The following is a 14,921-nucleotide window of genomic DNA, read 5'->3' as shown; positions in this document are numbered from 1 at the left end:
TCAATATTTTTTAAGTCAACCCATCTTACATTTGTAAGATGATACATTTGTGAGATGATACATTTGTGAGATGTAGATGATTTGTAAATCATCTAGTCCAGTGTTTTACTGGACTCAGTAGACTTCTACTTTTGGAACCAGCGTTTTCTGTTTTTTCTGGCTCTTGATTCGTCTTCTTGTGAATTTTTGTTATTTTAAATTAAGTCAACACTACAACTCGGAGCAGCTATAAGAAGAGACTTCACTGAAGAAGAGGAGCTGCATTAGCTTTGCTGGTTGTAAATAGATAACCACACTTTGGACGAGAAGAGTAAAACGTTGAGATGGTCTTTTTATTTAAACTGTTCAAACAGCCTCCCTGGTGCCTCCTCAGAGCTTCGTGTGACCGAGGAGTCATTAGTTCATTTACACTAAATTAACCCTGACACTCATCCTCACACACATACACACACTCATACTCTGACACACCCATCAAAAACAACAAAAATGCATTTACAGGTACACTGTGTAGTTTCTAGAGGATAAGACTTTCCAGGTTTCTACAGTTGTTTAACATCTGGTGTCCAATATCCTATCAGAACTTCTCTGATTATTCTGCATTTGATCTAAAAACCACACAGTTGCAGGAAGTGGGTGGAGTTTTCGGTGACGTGCCTCCTCAAAGACAAGGGAGGACTCGCTTGCGCTCTCTCTCTCATGCAGGAATTAATCAGAGATGGAAAAACAGAACTTCTTTCGAGTCCTCCGAGTTATTATGATCCAGATCAGAAAGAAAAACAGGTCAGACAGTGCGTGCTCCTCCTCCTCCATAAACCCGTCCCGCCTGAAATAAATAAGGAAACAAAAATATAAACCCTGCCAAAAGGAGAATCAATAAAGTCACAGCTCCACATTACAGCATGAAATTATGAACATCTTCATGTCTTTGAACACATTTTTTGTACTTGAGTGTGAAAATCTTACACGATCAATATGGTCACGCTGTATTTTCAATTATTAGTTTTTCTGTATCTATGAGGACTCACACTAAACACAGGCTATTTTAACTGAATGTTTTTACAGCTGAAGGTGAAAAATATCTCATAGATCAGTGTGTTATAGTGCATATGACTTTTTAAATTCCAGCTTTCAGTGTCCTCCTCCTCCTCAGTACGTTTGCTGTTACAGGCAGATATTCAAAACTTCGTTCTGAGTTCGAGGTGAAGGCACTGCTAGATTTGCCTAAACATTGTGACCAACGCTGAGGCCTCTGTATTGTTAATCTGCTGATGACAGTGATCACTGACATGATAAAAAACATTTACAGGAAATAATGACAATGATTATGGTTCAGTTTCATGTGCACAGACACAAGCTAAGTTTAAGCTACTGCTCTAAGTTTGTGCTAAGATTGTAAATATCCGCAGGAGTTCAGTGAATAGCAGTTATTATCAGGAACAATAGTGGATACATTAACATTACATTAAACTTTGATGTCTTTGTTGCTGTGGTTCCATTTTTATGATAGTTGCCAAAAACGCAAAGAAAGGAAAATAAATCTTACATCACACAGACTGTGTGATTAAATAACTTCACTGTCTGAGCTTTTCTACGTTGTATGAACTATGCAATCATGCATGACTGGTTGTGACGCCATCCGGATGAAGCTCATCTCATACACTGTGGATGAAGAACAGCAGACCTGTGGTGTGTTAAACTGAATTAGTGTGTATTTACTCTATGCGAGGGTCACGGCTGCTCCTCATTCCCAGAGCTGGGTGTCTGATTGCGCATTTGACTCCTCAGCTGTTCGATGAGTTCAGGGTTCTGCTGCTGCATCTGCTGAGCGAACTGCTGCCCTCTGCAGAAGCAAACAAAGGCAAAATCACCTGTTATTCATCGACACCACCAGCTTTAAAATGCAGTCGCTGTGCTCAGGTACGTACGCCTGGATCAGTCTTGATAAATCTCCAGGTGCTGCGGCACTAGGGGCTGCTGGTGCAGCCCCAGGAGGCGGGGCTGCACCTCCTCCCCCTCCAGCGCCCCCACCTCCCAGTCCACCATATGCTCCAGACATCATCCCGGACATCCTGGAAGATGGGACAGGAAGTTAACTCTGACAAACCACAGAGGAAGAATGGATTTCAGATGAAGTGAGACAGACTTACAGCTGCTGAACCTGAGGGTTGTTCATCAGAGACGAGGCCTGCATAGAGACAAGAGCAGGATGGAAAAATTTACTGAGTAGAAACAGAAACTGTAATTACCTAAATTAAAAATAATGAGCAATGCTGATAAATTCTCAGAGTTCTCGCTGTCTGTGTAAGCTTCAATTTAATCACTGTTCACATGTGTGTGTGGTTTTTCTGGTCATTTCTGAAATCCCACACTTCTTTAAAGGAGTGTCTTGTAATTAAGAGAAAATAAAAAACATTACTATACCAATGCTATGCGTGGCTGTTGAGTCAACAGAACTCATTATGTTGCTGTGTGCATGTATCTTTTAGAAATTAGTATCCAAGTGAGTTTTACCTACCAAAACTGACAAGACACACACCAGCATTACATGTGCTGTATGGACTAATAGGCATGTTACGTAGACGTAGGCTGCCGGGGGATTCCCATGATGCATTGAGTTTTTCCTTTCCAGTCACCTTCCTCACTCACTATGTGTTAATAGACCTCTCTGCATTGAATCATATCTGTTATTAACCTCTGTCTCTCTTCCACAGCATGTCTTTATCCTGTCTTCCTTCTCTCACACCAACCAATCACAGCAGATGGCCCCGCCCCTCTCTGAGCCTGGTTCTGCTGGAGGTTTCTTCCTGTTAAAAGGGAGTTTTTCCTTCCCACTGTCGCCAAAGTGCTGCTCATAGGGGGTCATATGATTGTTGGGTTTTTCTCTGTATCTATGAAGCGCCTTGAGGCGACATTTGTTGTGATTTGGCGCTATATAAATAAAATTGAATTGAATTGAAGTGAATAGTTATAGTTTCTGCATCTGAAGGACCGAGTGATGCAAACTTGGCCATCATACAGATTTGCTTTGTGCAGTTGTGTAATTTACTATTGAAAATAACCAAATAGCAATAGCATGTGAATGCTATCAAAAACAGATTTTTTCTAGCATTTACAGGAGCAAGCAAGATAAAATTAGCCACCAACACCGCACCGACATGTTTACTGTCAGTTAGGAAAGTTAGCCGATAACGTATTTTGCCAAAATCAGGAGACCTCATTGACTCAAAGAACTATATTGCTGCATGAAACAGGATTCGATTTTGTGTTCGCAGAAAGACAAACAAAGACAGCTCAGGTTGGAGTTTGTGTGGCTTCCATGAACTGAGCTTCACGGCCCAAAACTGGCTTTCTTTCTGCTAAAGTAAGCCACACTGATAACGTGGTACCCAATGCAGCATGTTGCTGACTAACCTTCACTTGCTTATTATCAAAATAATTTCTGAAGTCACATGACTTTGTGCTTTTGTATATTAGAGGCAAATTCTTAGAATGAGGTCTCATCAGCGTCTCTGCTCAGGCTTTTCTAAACACTTAGTTGGACGTCGTTATAGTCAAAATGCACAAAGGACTTACATTTTGTTTGCACCAACCAAAGTAATGCCTAAAGCTAACTATGCTCAGTGGGCACATTCATGTGACTATGGCTGTTGACTAGCAGTTTTCTACTAGGCTAACTTTTCCCTTCCTATTTGTACGACAGTTCGATGCAACAGAAAAGCTGATTTAAAGGAAACCAAAACAGAAAATGAGCTGTGAGCTCTGACGAGTGCAACTGGTTCTGATGGCTGCAAAAACTCCGTGACCGCTTAGAAACGTTACAGGCCAAACACTCAGATCTCACCATGTTCATGAAGCCGGGGTTACTCAGCAAACCAGCGAGATCGACTCCGCCCAGCCCTGCAGTCTGAGAGAACAGAGACAGGTTCACGTAAACACAGTGCTGTCGGGAAGTCGGGAATTTGATCATCCTGCCTCTTCTCACCGGACTGGACGTGTCCATCTTCTCCTCTGCGATCTTCAGATTGGTTTTGTAGGTGTCGTTATCTGGGTCGAGCTCCAAAGCCTTCTTATAGTAACTGACTGCTTCTGTGTGTTTGTTGAGGCTGGCCAGAGCCAAACTGAAACACAAGACGACACGTCAGGACCAGAAACAGCTGAAACCAGAACGCAAGGAGCTTCCAGGTTTTCATTCTTCGTGCTCTGATGCTGCACGTTTGTCTACTTAAACAACTGCAAACTCCTGTATAACTGATTATAAATAAATAAATGAATGAATAATGTAAAAACTTAGTGGAAATAACTTTGTGCTGGCTGACTTTGGTTTTACAGCTGCAGTCAGCACTAACCTTCATTTTCAGTAAATCTGCCACTTGTGTTTAATAACTGACAGTTTTCTGTGAAAAACGTAAACACTTCATAAATATTGTAAAACAAGATTTGTTTATTTGACCAGCTTCACAAAATCCAAAGATATTCAGCTTCAGCATCAGCTTCATTTATGAAAACTGCAAACTTTACTTGCTCCTGAAATACTTTTACAAAGGCAGAGTATAAACACTCATTATCTTAAGACACAATTTTTACATTTTATTTTACTATTCAACAGATAAATCCTGAGATCTGAAGGAGCCAAACACTGTGTAAAGCTTTCTTTTCTGATGCTCCAAAGTCACTTATTAAGAAAATAAAAGTAAAAACCAGAAATTTTTAAACTGGATCTCTTTGTGGAATCCATTTGTTCGAAGAACCTGGTTTCATTTACGTTATTTTATGCCCAGTCTGTCTGATTTTAAAGGACAAACAGACAATAATCCTCTGATGAGCCTTTGTTGCTAATTCGCCTGTTAAAAATAAAAAAAACTACAGCCGTGTGATGCAACAGTGTCCAGGTTGCAGATCAGAATCAGAAATACTTTATTAATCCTGAAGGAAATTATAGGTTACAGCACGCTAATGGCACATGCGCACTTACAAAGGAACCCTCTGACCAAACTTTACACAGACATGACATGTCAGAGAGGAAAAAAAAACAAGATTTGCTATTAGCTCCACACCAGCAGGTGGCGCTGTGAGACGCATCCTTGGTGTAAAAGGAAATAAAGAAATGCCTTCCCGCAGTTTCCTCTCAGATAAACACAGGACATTTTTTCTACATGTGAGATGTTTGTAGCTTTTGATGTCAATGTGATTTCACGGCAACAATGAAAGACAAAGAGGAGATGCTGTCATACCCCATCCGCCCATAAGCTTTGCTGTAGTTGGGGTCGATGCTGATGGCTCGTTCACAGTCCTGCACGGCTCCTGCGTAGTTCCCCAGCTTACTGTAAGCTGCAGCTCTGCACAAAAACAACACAAATACTAACTGCTTCACGTGAACGTCAACAATCTGAACACAGTAAAACAACTGCAACAAAGAATTTGCATAAAACGTACAAAAACAGCACAGAAAAAATCTTTCTAACAATATTGTCACGTGACAAGATGTGAAGAATTTGTTTTTTTAAGCGACCAAACTTAAAGGTTTTATGTAACAAAGTATGTAAAAATATCTAAAGTGACAAAACAAGTGAAAACACATGAAAAGTGTTTCTCGTTCTTTTGTTTCTCGTTCATCATCAAATACAATTTTACTGTTTTTAAAATAAAATGAACAACAAATATTTAGTGATGCTGAGGAAATGCTGACCGACCTGTTGCAGTAGTAGACGGCGTTCTGAGGGTTGATGGCGATTGCCTTCGAGTAAAACTCAACAGCAGCTGCAAAGTTCTCCACCTTCATCTGGTCGTTGCCTCCAGTCGAGAAAACAGAAAAGAACAAAAACACCTCACTCACCTGAGCACTGCAATAAACTTTATACAGCAAAGTCACTCTAATGTCATCTCTCACTTGCTGTCCTTGCTTTCATTAGCATTAATTATTATTACACAATACTTATTCCATTCATTTGGCGTCACTGATTTTTCCAAGTATTTTGCTGTGTAGAGACACTGATGCTATAGTATCATGTGAAACAGACTTTTATATTTACTTTTAAATGTTATCTTTAACTTTCTGTATTTCACTTTTTTAAGCGATTTATTTGACTTTATTTTTTACATATTTTTTACTTTTTATGATTTTTTTTTACCTTATTAAGTAAAGTTTTTGTCACATTACCCTTTATTTTACTGAGCTACTCTACTATAAGCTTCATTTTTTATTTTAATTGCATTTATTGTTTTGGCTGCTGGAATCTCCCAACATTTTAATCCTCTAAGTGATGACGTGATGAATCCTGCTTCCAGGTCCAAACTACTCTGTGTTTATTAAGGCTTTTGTGTTTTTAACATGTTTTAATACTTTGTACCTTGTTCTAATCTCAACAAGCCCGTAAAAACAGTCAGTGATGACTGTTGGCCTCTCTCGGTTTTTATCACCACTGTTCATTTTACAGCTCAGTGTTTAAACCCTTACGATGTAACTGCAGCCCAGCAGCAGTATATTAATAACTAACCTGGTATTGTGGATGGATTATCTCAGTTGTTCTCCTGACTGAAGTTTGGTCCGTTTACAGCATCCTGCCAAGCGATTACATTTGTTTCTAACCATCAGGAACCTTCATGTTAACTTTTATCCAGTGGAAAAAAGTTAGCGTTCATCCTCCAGCTTCACTGTGTTTATGCTAACATAGCTGTGTCGCTAGCGATCACGTAGCACATCATTATCTACCAGCTAGCCCAACTTCAGTAACCCTACAAACGTCACTGCTGTTTAGTTTTCTGTCTTCATTTATGTTGGAAGTGATAACAGAGCTGTACGTTTGAATTTATTCACAAATCTCTCAGTCAGAACATGCTATATCATGTTTAGGTGGAAGCTAGCGAGCTAACTTCCTGCTAACTTCTAACTCTGTTAAATGTAATAAATCCTGTTTTCATGGATGCCTGGATGTTAAACTTCATTGTTACACCTGGTAAAGCAGCAACGCTGATCATTGTATTAAAGATGAAAGAATTTAGACAGTTTGTAACTCTCAGTGATGCTGCAGTGTTCGTTTTTACTTTATAACCTGCAGCAGAGTTTGGGCCTGACACGGCTGATGACGTCAGACGTAAAGACCAGATAACAATAAATACATGTCCTCTTATTTCTATACTGGGGACAGATGATTAGACAGAAGTCAGCACTTAAGCTTTCATCATTTACCTGCCTTGAGGCCACTTTTGTTGCCTGCTTACATCAACAGTACTGCATTTGTGCTTGAGTAAATTATCACCTAACTTTACTTCTGACTGCTGTATTTCCAGTTAATGTATCTGCTCTGTGAGTCTCTGTTATAGAGTGTCAGGAAAACCAAGGGTTACTTCCTACGGCTTTCCAAAAACCTGATTCAAGGAGCTGCAGGTTCATTTGCATCATCTCTTCCTTGTACCAGCTTAACCCTACAAATGAACACAAAGACAAACTAGCTGCTCTAGATAACGTGTTCACACCAGCCTGGACTCACCGTCACTTTTGAGTCTTTCAGCTTCTGCTTTCTGTTCCTCTGTTGGGGAGTTTGGGGTGGAGTTGTTGTTGACCTGCGACTGAGCTGAATACTGTCAAACAAACAAACAAACAAACAAACACTGGGTTAAATGAGACTTCCTGTAAAACAACTATTAAAAACAGACAGACGGACTCTTCAGCTGTGCAAGATCACAGAGAAACACTTAAAAAAAATATGCTCATGTAAAATTAACATTTGGTGCAACCTGCACTATGGCCAGTGCTCCATTTAAAGAATGGCATTTGGATCTTCACCAGTATGTAATAGCTTACTTTGCCTTTTGTAAGCCACAGCAAATAATACTGATATTTATTATGTATTTTGTTTCAGCTCTGGCTTTGGAAGAACAGTGAAATTAACTCAGACTAGCTGCAGGAAATTGATGCAAAGGCCAAAATGTGCAGACTTGTCATCTCTGCAATACAAAACTGAAACCGTTTGGAAAGTTTCAAAGGTTTTCTGTGTTTACCTTGCTGTAGCGGAGGTAAAGATCTCCGGTAACGTCATGGGGACCGCGAGACTCTGGTCATCGGTGGAAACCTCAAACGCCGTCTCCAAACACTGAACAGCAACTGAAACACAATAAGATCGTGTAAAAGTATTGTTGATATTTACTACGAGAGCACAATGGGACAATGGGAATGGGAACTGAGGTTTGTTGTCTGACCCTGTTGCACATCTATTTCTGGAAGTTCAGGGAGGAGAGTATTTCAGTCAAGCACACAAACTGATTTACTAAAATTTGCATGTCTTATTTTTTGCACTTGATAATGAACTGACTGACAGTGTTTAAAAAGAAATAACCCTAACCCTAACACCTATGAGCGCTATCTGGAAATTGTGCTCACATGCCATCTTGCCCAATTTAGCACATCTGGCCCACAGTGAGGTGTTCTCTTAGAGCATCTGGCAGAGGCTGAGGTCCTTTTCCATCCTCTGAGGGGAAACGTGGATTAACTGAGGTTACCCAGTTAGTTAAAAAACTATCTTGTGACTGGACTTTATGCATATGATGTTTGTCTTGAGCTCTTCAGGTGTTGTGAGGGTTTCCTGGTTGACACGTCGATAAAATGATCCAACTGTTTCAGAGGCACACTTGAGGACAGCGACTCTGGAATAGCTGGATATGGTGGTAAAATATTCCGTGGCATAAACGCCTTTCCCTCTCTGAAGCCTTTATTATACTTTGTGTCTACAGGTCCACTATGGTTTACTTAGGTCAGAGTGATATAAATTTTGTCAACAGATATTTGCAGCGGAACCTCAAATTCAGGAGAAACAATCAGGTTTTCATACTGATTGAGGCGTATTGGACCAACTCTTTATCCTCTAAAGGACACTTTGAAGTGATGGTTTACTCATCTAGACACCATTTGTTTTGTTATTCTCGAGAAAGTATTCAACGGCATCCATGTAGTGTTACAGCACGTGTTACATGTGCTATGTGAGCTATTTGGTCTCTATACTACTGCAGTGAACCAATGGCTACCAGGCACACGTTTTGAATTAGTGATGGCAATGCCTTATGTCACAGATTCTATTAATAATCTTTGGACAACACAGAGCAACAGCAGTCAGCAGGTGAAGGGTGTCAGGTTCAGCGGTCTCTGGGATCATCTCTTTGCTCCTTGTTGATTTATTACAATTCAGTTTTATTTATACAGCACACACAACAGATGTCTTAAGACACCGTATAGTGTGAGATAAAAACAGAACACAAAGAACAAAAAAATTAGAGTTTACAAAAGTTAATGACATGCAATGTAAGGACGCTGGGAGTGAAAAGAGGGGAAAGAAGATGATGAAGAAGAGCCAGCATCTAAAGGCTCTGGCTGCTATAGTAATGAATAGTTTGTAGCCAAGTGGGTGGCAGCTGGGATGTAAATAACAAATCCAAGTTCAAGGTCAAGATTTCTATTCAAAGCCTGATCTAATGTGCACTCTTTCCTGGGCAGACGTACAGAGACTTGTGTTAAAAAAGTGAAACAAAAGTGAAGTACTGATTAAATTTCACTCAAGTAAAAGTGAAAAAGTAGAGACTCTGAAATGTACTTTAGAGCAGCGGTCCCCAACCCCCGGGCCTCGGACCGGTACCGGTCCGTGAGTCGTTTGGTACCGGGCCGCGAGAGTTGAGGCTCAGGTGTGAAATGTATAGTTTTCAGGGTTTTTATCGGTTTTCAGCGTTATTTTGTTATCGTTTTTATCATTAACTCGGTTTTCCTGGGTCTTTTCACGTGTGTTATGAATAAATTTTCTTTTTTGGTACCGGTACTAGTTTTATTTTGTTGTATTTATCCGTGACACCTTAAAGGCCGGTCCATGAAAATATTGTCGGGCATCCGTGGCGCAAAAAAGGTTGGAGACCGCTGCTTTAGAGTAAACAGTAGCTCTTTTCTACTCGCTGTTTTTGCCCAAAGCTAAGTAAACCTGTGCTAATCCTTGTAATGACACAATAACAGTATAGTGAGGAGATAAAGTGAAATTTGGCAGATAAACCTGTAAGCCATCCTTTCTGTGACTTAATACTGATCATAAACAAAATAACTGTTGTGCACCAGCACAACACAGTGCTTTACAGTACAGCAAACTAACTTGTTTATCCCGCATTAAACAGCAGGATTTTATGCAACATGCATTCATAGACACGATGCATTCGTGCATCAAGCGCTTTGAGGGTCTCGAAAAGCGCTATATAAATGCAATCTATTATTATTATGTCTATTTTGCAGGAATGTTACAAATAGCTTCACACAATATATAGGATTTGATTAAAAAATCATGAAGCCTTTATATCCAGCTTGTCAATTAATATCAGTTTGTCAGTTTGTCAGTGGGCAGTCCTTACCTTCAAAGATAACCGCTCTTCCTCCTCTACTGTCCTGTTTCTCCTACATCTTTCTCTATCAAGTTATCTCTCATTCTTTTCTCTCCCTGAGAAATACAGCAGCTGGACCTTTAGCTAGCAAACACACTCCATGACAAACTGCACAAGAACAGTTTGTGTGTTTACTGATGATTGTTGAGCAATTACAGAAACGCTGTGTTTGAAAATAGCTGCTACTTAACACGTTATTCCCTGTATGCTCGCTCCTCTTAGGGATATCTGCACCAAGAACACCGCTGGATTGTTCTGCTCCACGTAGCTCTATAAACAATGCCTCTTTCAACCTGGTGATGGATACACCAATAGGACTGTCTTTTATGTGCTACTGGTCCCAACTGGGCTACTTGGCTCAAATCCGTCTGATGTTTGAAGGCACAGACGTCTTAAACCCAAAGTAACAAACCCATTTGGAAAATTCAGGCAGTAAAAAATACAGATTTGTGTAAAAATGTAGACAGTCAAAGTAAAAAGTTGTCATAAAAAACAATACTCAATTAAAGTACAGATACCTAAAAATGAGTTACTCTGCTTAATTTTGAAGTATTTGTACTTCTGTTTCCTCTGCTGCTCCTCCAACCCAGACTCACACATATGAAGCCAGACTACGTGTGCTGCTGTATATATGTTGTGGAAAGAAATATTAAAGTAACAAGCGCTTGTCAGTGACCTGCTGACCCAGTATGAACCTTCCAGATCCCTCAGGTCATCTGGATCCGTTTTTTATCAGTTCCCAGAGTCAGAACCAGACACGGAGAAGCTGCATTCAGCTTTTATGCTCCTTATATCTGGAACAAACTCCCAGAAAGCCTCAGATCAGCTGAAACACTCAGTTTATTTAAATCCAGGTTGAAGACTCACCTGTTCTCAGCTGCATTTGAATAAAGCACCAAATCCGCACTTAAGCTTAAATTTCAAAACTTACATTTTAACTACTGATTTTATCTGTTTTGATTTTTGATTTTATATACTGTTTTGTTAGTTAGTTTGCTTGTTTTAATCAATTTTAAATCATTGTTTTTGTTTCTAATGTCTCTGTAAAGCACTTTGAATCACCTTGTTGTTGAATTGTGCTATACAAATAAACTTGCCTTGCCTAAACTTTTTTTTTAGTGCTGTAGCTGACTCAGTCAGAAAATCTGCTGGCATAACAGTCAGTGATGATTTTGACCAAGATCACAGTCAAATGGAGTCACAGGAATTTTGAGCTTTTGTAATAAAAACAAATATAATAATAATAATAATAATAATAATAATAATAATAATAATAATAATAATTCCATTCATTATGATATCCCTGGTCCGTGGTTATACGACACTACGACACGGCAGCAAACCACACAAACTCTGAACATCATACTTATTCCCCATGAGAAAGTTTAAGTGTGCATTCTGAGTCAGGAGAGAAATGAACTGAGCAGCTTCATGTTCTTCTTCATGTCTGAGGACTCACCTTCGAGACTCTCCTGAGCATCTGAAGACAGAGTCCCTGACTGGAGCTGGTCATGGAGGAACTGGATGATGGAGAAAGCGAGGCGTTTGTTGTCTGTCATGGCGGCAGAGGTGCTGCGTCTCTGTGCTGACTGAGGGAGAGACACCCTGCAACTAAAACCTTGTTTCCAATAAGAACCGGAACCCTGTAACGGCACATAATGCATGCAATGAAATCCAGATCATTTAAATGCCGCTTAAGTATTATATGAAAATAGTGCAGTGCATTTGTTCATTAAAAAGAATATGTGCCAACTTTGAATTTGATGTGAACAACATATTTCAGCAAAGTTTGAATACGTACTAAATAACCTCTTCTTTTAACAACACTAAGAGGAGATCAGAGGGTAAACACATAGCATATCAGTAATCTATTCTGAGCCTAAAGCCAGAGTTTTCAAGCTTATGAGTGTGGCTAACTTTGGTTGACTATAGGAATTTATGTTAAACACCTTACACGGTACGGACCAAACCAGAAATGTTGCCGTGCCGGCGTATTTACACTATAAAAAACAGTCTGTTTTCAAAACTGTGCTGCCTGCAGGCCTAAGGGTCACAGGAAAAGGTTTCCAGCCGTTTACCCTCATGACATTTCTGCTAGCTCTCTAACTCTTTCTTTCTCACAAACTGCAGACCCCATCTTTAATTCTGAAATACTCAGCATCAGTAATGCCCTTTTTACACCTCAACATGTCAGTAATTAATCTCATTAGCTGTCAGATATTGCAGACGTGTTTGATTTTTAAAAAAAAAAATCACATCACTCTCTATATGTAGACATGCAGCATGTATTTTGTTAATTTATTACTTTCTTTGGTATCAACCAGGATTGAGTACTAACTTTGATGTACTTTGATCACACCTGCTTATTTTGAATTTGATCTCTGCAGCATGAAGGGATGCCTTTATTGTCATTGCACAAACTTCTTTGTTTCAGCCTCTGCTATATTGCTGTTTTGAGGGGGGCGTAAAGTTTAGTTGTCTGGGTATTTTGCCAGATAATTCTGTTAATGATACATTAACACCTTGTATCAACAGTGATCGTCAGAGACATGGAAGTACCTTCTTTCCACCACACCATATGTTTAGCCACCCCCTTTGGTATTAGCAAGGAGAATGTTCTAGCAACTCGAGCACTGTGTGAGCAGAGCTAACGTTAACCACCTTTGAACATAAAACCATTACACAAACAGAACAGCTGATGCGGGCTGATAAAGGAGATCTGTCTGTCGTGTTTTAAACTGCTCAAATCAGTGAAGTTTATGAGGAGTCACCGCAGACACACTGACTCAAGATCTCTGGCTAATTTCTAGCTTGGCGTGCTAGCATACCAGTTAGGACAACTAAAAATCAGCACACATCTAGAGTTCATTTGGATCTTGAGGCTATACGTTACGTTTTGAAATGGGTTTCCTGGAACTGCTATGGCAAATCTCGCAGTCTAACGCTATTACTATAATCGGTACTGAATTAGGTGGTTATGCTGTATTAATGAAACCCTGAATACTTAAGACTACAACTGACTCGTCGGACACGAATTGATCTCCTTTGAAGTTAACAAGCAGCTGGCTTATCTTCAGACTGAGCGTGACTCGAAATGGAAAGAATGTGTCAACAAAAAGACGAAGCTGATGCTAAAATGCTTGTATTTAGTCAACCCGCGTTACTTTCTGTATGCAACACAGGCCGGATTTGACAGATGATTTCGAGAGTTAACGATATGTCTTTAAGTTTCCCTCTATTACACTTGAGGGTCGCTCTAGATTCTAGAAGAAAGACCACGATGTACTGCAAGAGATTTGAAAGGAGCTTGGCGTGACGTGTTCGTCAAACCATAGCGGCACGATGCTAACGGGTGGCTAGCTGATCATATTCCTTTGAGTACACAGGCGCTGATTTATAAATAAACCTTCCACGCTGCCAAAGCGAGGCTGACAATACAGCTAAGCGTTTCTCCTACCTGTCGTCTCCGAGTTTCAGATGCGAATCAGTCCTAAAAAAGAGAATTTACGTTGCTTAGCTTCTTTGAGGAACACTCACTCAGTTCGTTCATAAGCTTGTCGCAGAATGATGTCATCATGCGAGGATGCAGTTGAGGGGTCGTAATATTTTTAGCGACCTTACTCACTGCCACTGTATTATTATTATTTTAATTAATTATTTATATTAAATTGAACAAGTCTGGCAGAACACACAACTGTGTAATAGAAGACATAATAGAAAATAATAATAGAAAAAAGAATAATTAAACAATAATAATAAAAAAAACAATACACTGAGAGTTTTAACACAAAACACAACTTGTATGTACTCTTTGTCCTGGGACTTTCTGAAGGAAGCTTAAATTTCCGTCGTTCTTACGCATCTTTACGGACACTAAAATTTGTACCTGACAGGGGCGCCTCCAGAATTTTTTTCATAGGGTGGCCATATGGGGACCACTAAAAATATCAGGGTGGCACACAAAAAATAGAATTTCTCCTTTTATTATGCTGTTATCAAATATAGGTCACTTGACAAAAAAAAAAAAATCCCCCCAAAATAGAGAAAGTAAAGAATTTTATCCAGTAGACTCGCTTATTTTTCAAGAAGTGATGCCTCCAACTGGTGAGGCATCCTTTTTCTTTGTTTCATTCTTCTTTATTATTATTATTGATATAAAGCTGGCCATCTTCACATGACAGTCACTTTCACACTTTTTTAGAACTGCATTTTTTTAAAGGAATAGAAATGAAGGTACTCCAAATATGCAAGAACAAACTGTCCCTCAAAGGGAGAAGAGTCAATTTTAAATCAGGTAACTATTTAATTTGTTTTTATTTTTGATATAAGGAAAACTGACATGCATAAAGGAATAATGCCACATTTTTTTCAGGAAAGGTTAGTTAGTTTTCTTGAAAAACATCAGGTAAGAGTATTAAATTCCCTTCAAACCTTTGTCATGGATCATATATACAGAAACCCATGTTTATTATTATGTTATCATGTTTATTATGCTTTTTATTACACTTGTTATTACA

General features: G+C 39.3%; 1 protein-coding gene across 2 annotated transcripts; it reads right to left on the bottom strand.

Annotated features, from left to right (window-relative positions):
- Window positions 1-311: 311 nt before the first annotated feature.
- sgta (small glutamine rich tetratricopeptide repeat co-chaperone alpha) lies at window positions 312-13,996 on the bottom strand. 2 transcript variants are annotated; one of them, XM_085134023.1, is made up of 12 exons: window positions 13,862-13,996; window positions 11,864-12,047; window positions 8,000-8,101; window positions 7,488-7,580; window positions 5,691-5,790; window positions 5,232-5,336; window positions 3,983-4,118; window positions 3,842-3,904; window positions 2,148-2,185; window positions 1,926-2,069; window positions 1,717-1,840; window positions 312-823 (listed from the first exon to the last, which is right to left on the bottom strand). In XM_085134023.1, exons 2-11 carry the CDS (start codon window positions 11,961-11,963, stop codon window positions 1,729-1,731), a joined length of 993 nt encoding a protein of 330 aa, XP_084990149.1. In that variant the 5' UTR covers window positions 11,964-12,047; window positions 13,862-13,996; the 3' UTR covers window positions 312-823; window positions 1,717-1,728. The 2 variants fall into 2 exon arrangements, with proteins under 2 accessions (XP_084990149.1, XP_084990150.1); XM_085134024.1 differs by having other exon boundaries at window positions 13,942-13,985.
- Between the last annotated feature and the right edge of the window lie 925 nt (window positions 13,997-14,921).

Source organism: Neolamprologus multifasciatus, chromosome 15, assembly GCF_963576455.1.
Source record: "Neolamprologus multifasciatus chromosome 15, fNeoMul1.2, whole genome shotgun sequence".
In the NCBI taxonomy this organism is placed as follows: domain Eukaryota; kingdom Metazoa; phylum Chordata; class Actinopteri; order Cichliformes; family Cichlidae; genus Neolamprologus; species Neolamprologus multifasciatus.
The sequence above is the reverse complement of the archived record's forward strand: the minus strand, read 5'-3'. Positions and strand labels throughout refer to the sequence as shown.

Excerpts from the sequence above, each read along its gene's own strand:
- sgta (XM_085134023.1), bottom strand. The coding sequence starts at position 11,963 with ATGACAGACAACAAACGCCTCGCTTTCTCCATCATCCAGTTCCTCCAT. Across the intron at positions 5,791-7,487 it reads TGAAAGACTCAAAAGTGACG|GCAACGACCAGATGAAGGTG; the intron begins GTGAGTCCAGGC and ends TCTCGACTGGAG. Across the intron at positions 2,070-2,147 it reads AACCCTCAGGTTCAGCAGCT|GATGTCCGGGATGATGTCTG; the intron begins GTAAGTCTGTCT and ends CCCATCTTCCAG.